Below are 6,072 nucleotides of genomic sequence, written 5' to 3' on the forward strand. Positions count from 1 at the left end.
GAGCCGCTGTCATCCTGTCAGTTTCAGGATGACAGCGGCTCTGTGCGTGGCAGAGCGGGGGATCGGTAAATATCATTGATATTTACCGGTCCTCCATGTGAGAAGGACAAACACTGGAGCGATCGTCTGATCACTCCAGTGTTTGTAAATAACTGGGGACACATAATACTATGTGACCCCAGTTATGAATGAACAGGCTGTGATTTACATCACAGTCTGTTCATTCAAGATTTCCTCAATGGGGAGAAGCACTCAGCACAGAGGCTCCTCCCCATTCTGAAACAGCTGACAGTAAATATTTGAATGGGAAGCCTCTGTACTGAGTGCTTCCCATTCATTGAGTGCTGATGCTGTAGAAAAAGAAATTGAGGATTTGGTGTCCTCAATTTCTTTTCTATTTTACAAGGGAAATGTCAGGGGTCTGTCTGGACCCCTAATATTTCCCTGAAGCCCCCCAACAGTAAAAAATAAATAGATAATAAAAAAATTAAAAAATATGAAAAAAATTAGACAAAATATAAAAAATTATTTGTAAAAAGTGAAAACTGCCCCCCCCCCCCAAGTGGAAAAAAAAAAAAGGAAAAAAAAATTAAAGCCCCCCCAAAATTTTTTTTACGTTACACAAAAAAGAATTACATTTTTTTTTTTTTAAAGTCCCAACCCATACATACACGCATGCAAACATGCGTCGGGGGCGCATACGTGCAAAAAAGACGATTGCGCCCATTACGCCGCACATGTTACATATCGCCGCAAACGTCGGAGTGAGAGCAATAAGTCTAGGGCCATCAGTCACTGATAACACTAAACTGATGAGCGGTAAAAGCTTTTAAAGTGTCGCCTATGGCCAATTTTGGGTATGGTAGTTTTCTGCGATGTCGCGGGTGCGCGCAATTTTAAAGCTTGACATGTTTGGTGTCTATTTACCCGACGTGACCCGATCTTTTATATTTTACCAAAAAACTGGGTAATAATAAATGTTTCCTGACATAATGTAATTATGTAATTATAGTAAAAAATAAAACCCGCAGTGGTGATTAAATACCACCAAAAGAAAGCTCTATCTGTCCCCAAAAAATTGTATAAAATTAATTTCAGTACAGCGTTGCATGACGGAATAAACGTCAGTCAAAGTACCGCAGCGCTGAATACTGAAAAATGGCCTGGCCAGGAAGGGGGTCTAAACACCTGGTCTTGAAGTGGTTAAACAAAACATAAAACTGAATTCAATCAGGTTTGTACACAAAAGTAATAGTAGTGACTTCTAAGATAAACATGATATTGATTATACTATTCGTTAAATAAGCAGTAAACATAAAAAAGTACACTCCAAAGCATTTTGTAATGTAAAAGAGCTAACATTTGTATTATATACAGTATAATCAATAGTAAATGAGATATTTGACATTGTGTGTAATGTTGTTGAGTGCTAGCATCAACTGCTATCTAAGGTGCCTAATTTTCTATGGGATTATTTGACAGGTAGTCAGCTGTTTGTTGGAAAACAATTCCACTATACTTATTATGTCAGCCTCATTTTAAATATCTCATGTGCTGACCTTCCACATATGCATATTGCTGACCTTTCCAAATATGCACAGCCATGTATAAAGGTTGGGATCACATTGTTACAGTAGGCTATATAGGCAAGGAAGGCAGAGAGATTACCGTGAAGGTGTTGGGTTCCTCATTCTCTTGTTGTAAACTGGGAACCAGTAGGACACAGATTACCAGGTAGCAGGATAACCGCATCTATGGAAAATGGTGGGAAAGAAAGCATTTACTGAATGTTTTTTAGCACCACACATAGTTAATTTCATATTGTCCTAAAGATTTGTTGAAGTTGTGAAATAGTAACAATTAGTGTGTGTTTTTTCTTTCAGAAATAACAGATCAAAAGATTTGTTTGTTGTTTTAGACGTAAGATCATCATCTCCTGACCCTGCAGAGCCTCTTCTACCCTCGGCAGAAACCACTAGTTTATACACCAGAAAGAAAATTTGGTTGGATTTCTCCACACGATAGTTATTGTTACACCAGCTTAAGCCTGATGATGGATGTATATGGCATACGTAGAGGCAGATGAGGAGGGAAGGTGGCATTTGCCCTCTGTGCCAGCACTAATAAGATATGCAGAGCTGGTGGCCCTGAATGGAGATACTTGACCATTCAGACATCAGTCAGAGCTGTACCTGCAGTTAGTGGCACGTGGTTAGCATTACTATAGCTATCTGCCCCTGTTCAGATAATAGGTCACAGCATCTGGCCGGGCAAATCATCCAGCACCGACTCTGAGTTGTCATGTGACCAAATGCAGAGAACCACAAAGCATGAAAGGAAACGGATGATAGAAGATGTGAAATAGTGTGTCATGTTCTTTAGGGACACCCATCTTTCACAATGCCTACTAATAAACAAGGCACCATGGTACACTTTACGTGGTACACTTTCTTTACCCACAGAAATCTGTCCTTACCATGAAAAGGCTAGTTGTTTGTGTTTGTCTTAAAGGCTAAAAGTTCCCAGACTCCCCCTCACACACTTGTAACTGTTAAGCAGCTACACAAACAACAACATTTTCTTAGATCTGACAAGGCATCCTTGAACTGTACCATCTTGTGCTCTAATATCACACCCATCACTAGTAAACATTACAGACTGTATGACCAACCAAAGGCTGTCCTTTGTCTGCTAACCCAATACAATTACTGTAAGTGATGCTCCATCTGTGAGGAAACAGATTCACATAATGAAGATTTGACAAGTGTTATGATCATTTGTTTATTTACAGCTAATAAAATATGTGATTTTTCCAAGGTTTCAAACAGCCAATCAAAGCTGCAATAATACTATGTGTGGACAAACAAGAGTTTCAATCTGCCAACAATAGAGTTGATCATAGACATTAGAGAACAGTTGTACATTAATGATCTTGGCCAGTTTCTACCTAAACAGGAATACACTAGTCACACAAGCCCTCCTGTTTAAGCCAATGGAGGAGTAGGGGGAGCTGTCGCACAGTTTTGGTGTCAGGGAAAACAGTAACAATAAGGAAAGAATTCTAACCTGCCACATTGTTTTGTTCCTCAAGAACGCTTGATTTGAGGCTGGCTTTCAGTGCCCTATAGATATTGGATCATGGTTTAATCTGACACCAGACGGTCATATCAGTCATGCAGTATCTATGAGGACCTTTAATTTACTCCGATTTAGAGAATCTCATTATCTGCTTATCTGGTCTAGATTTGTTGCTGTGGATTACTGCACATCTCAACGGCATTTTACACATTGACAATTAAATCTCTCAAATAGATTGCTTCCAATAGTAAGCCATGTTTTCCTGTGCATTTTTTTTGGTGAGAGATTTGACAAAAAGAACTTCAGAAAAAATAAAAAGTTATCCTTTATTACTTTGCTGACATTGCACCTCATGATGTTTGATTAGTATATGGTGATACATTTTTTACCCTAGGCTAGAAATCACAGAGACACTATACTACACATCACAGTTGTGTTAAAGCTGCCATGATAGTTGTAATATGAAGACTAGTTGTACACTCATTCATAAAGTGGATTACAGAGAATCGCGCTATTCCATGATGGACAGAAATTATATTTCAGATTACTCACAGTTCTTGTTTGTCCGTCAGCTGATTATTTTTCTGTTCGCAGTTGTCCTTCAAGTTGCTCCAATTCCTCCTAAATTTTCTCCCTCTACCCTGTCTAATCGCACTCTCCCCACTTCTTCTATGTTCTCTCCTGTTTGAAATGTCTCCCTTGTTCACTTCCTTTTCATATGGCTTTCCCCTCCTTCTCCTGCACTGTGCCAGGGACAGTTTCTTTCTCCTTGTCCCGCTTTTCCAGTCTCATACACTTTCTGTCCTCTCTGATCCTTGAACCACGTCCCACTTGCTCTTTCAGTGTCTCTACTCTCCCTACTTCTATCTCTCTCTGTCTCTCCTTTCTCCAAATTCCTGACTTTCTGCCAATCCCTCCCTACTTTCCAGTAAAATTCCCCCCCACACCTGGTTTTACTTAAACACAGACACACAGCTCTTTCATGTCCAGCTGTTCACCCCCATCTGGGTCCCCACCCCTTACACACCCCTAGAGACCTGTGTCACAGCTCCTTCCCCTAGAGATCCCTAGGACTTTTAATATTATGAGACTGTACCTTTTAAAGACCCCCTTGCAAGCAAGAGCCTCTTGTACTCTTAGAGATCTGCGCTCCTCCCCCTTAAAGCATATTACCAGAACCACATTATTACACAGCTACAGTAAACAATCACAGCCACCACACACCTTTCAACTAACCACACAAGTAAATGTACTTTTTAACTGTAAGGGCCCTCAAGCCCCTAAAGCTTTACAAACAATGCTGATTGCAGTACAAAAGATACCCAGGCTGCCTATCGTTACCCATCATGTTACATTCTCCAATATAGTCCTCTAATATACTTCTAGTCCCCTTATCACAGATCAGTAAACCCAAAACACAAGGGGCCTGATGTACTAATGTTTGCCAGGGATTGCATAATATTAATAAAAAACTAATTGCACTGAATATTTTTTTCCCCCACGATTTTAATTTTTGCACACATTTTCTGCCTGCCAATTTTAGCAATTAAATCATGCTATGAAATCTTTATCTGTAAAAAAAAAAAAGCAATATACATAAGATTTGTTACACATTATTGAGGGAGGCAGCATTTCCTAGTAGGAAGTGTTTTTGGTACAGTCTCTTGAGTGAAGCTATTACACTTAAAGTGACATTAAACCCTCAGATTTTTTAACATAAACCAATACTGTAATGTGTGCCTTACTGTAATCCATGGGTGTTTCCCTTCTCTTTGCTGCTCTTCCTTTTAAATCCGTATCTCTTCTCATGCTGGGCATAACTTCTGTTTTGTCTTGTCTCTGGAATGGATACATGGTGTCTGTGTGCAGGTTCGCAACCTGAGCCAGCACTACAGGAAGAGGCACTCAGCTGCAAAGGGAAGTTCTCCCCAAGCATGAGAAGACATGAGGATTTAAAAGGAAGAGCAGCAAAGAGAAGGGAAACAACCATGGATTACAGTAAGGCACACATTACAGTATTGGTTTATGTTAAAAAATCTGAGGGTTTAAGGTCACTTTAATGTCAAACCTTTTCTGAATGTGAATTAGCCAAGTACTGCATGCCATAAGCATTCTAAAATGTGATGTCCCTCACCGCAAAAATATATGCATAAAAACATCAAAAGATGTTTGACAGTAAAAACGTAAGGTAAACAAAATTGCTAAGAGGTAATTTTGACAGAAGAGTCTGCTCCTAGCAACTTTTGTTGTGTACCTTGCCTGCGGCACATGGAGTCATGACATTGTAGTTCCAGTGTGTATGGACAAGAGTTACACAATCAGTGGTCTTCCAACAGCTGAGTATCAGACCCTGAAAAAGAAGTGGCAGAGAAAATGACAGCTGTGATGACGGTGAGCATGAATCTTCCAGCACTGGAGGACAGCAAACCAGGTAGGTCTGCTATCATGTGGTAACATACTTGCACATTATAGAGATAGCACACCCACTCCAGCAGGAGGTTAAGTTCCACTTTAATGCACCAAGCCCAGATCTGATCATGTAAAGGAGCTAGTAATAAAATTCACAGACAAATATATGTATGTTTCAGGAGCTTCCTGTTTAGTAACCACAGTGGCACTACAATTAACTGATACGGCAATTAAACATTCTACAGCCTCAAATGGCAGCTAAGATAAAACTATACACTGCACTCTGCTTTATAGAAAAAATTAACCTATGAATAGACGTTAGATGGTTTTAGGAAGTATAGGCTCAATTTGTCCATCAAACGAGCATTTATTGCATCAAGTATTCAGAAAGTGCAGAGAAAAAGCACTACTCCTCCTCTATGATTAAGCCAGTGGGTGAAATGCATTAGTGGGGGGAAGACTTCAAATATTATTATTATTATTATTATACAGGATTTATATAGCGCCAAAAGTTTGCACAGCGCTTTACAATATAAGGAAGACATTACAGTCACAATACAATTCAAGACAAGATGGTGCCCTGCA

At 39.6% G+C, this 6,072-nt stretch overlaps 1 protein-coding gene across 1 annotated transcript in view; it reads right to left on the reverse strand.

Annotated features, from left to right (window-relative positions):
• Positions 1-4,050, reverse strand: part of EFEMP2 (EGF containing fibulin like extracellular matrix protein 2) — a 42,896-nt gene extending 38,846 nt beyond the window's left edge. Inside the window, exons 1-2 of the mRNA XM_018552861.1 lie at positions 3,631-4,050; positions 1,669-1,752 (exon numbers count right to left, since the gene is read on the reverse strand). Coding sequence (XP_018408363.1) covers positions 1,669-1,752 — 84 coding nt within the window. The 5' untranslated portion in view covers positions 3,631-4,050. The remainder of the gene's footprint in view (positions 1-1,668; positions 1,753-3,630) is intronic.
• Positions 4,051-6,072: the final 2,022 nt, after the last annotated feature.

The sequence above is a fragment of the Nanorana parkeri genome, unplaced genomic scaffold, assembly GCF_000935625.1.
Source record: "Nanorana parkeri isolate BGI_ZX_2015 unplaced genomic scaffold, ASM93562v1 scaffold99, whole genome shotgun sequence".
NCBI lineage: Eukaryota > Metazoa > Chordata > Amphibia > Anura > Dicroglossidae > Nanorana > Nanorana parkeri.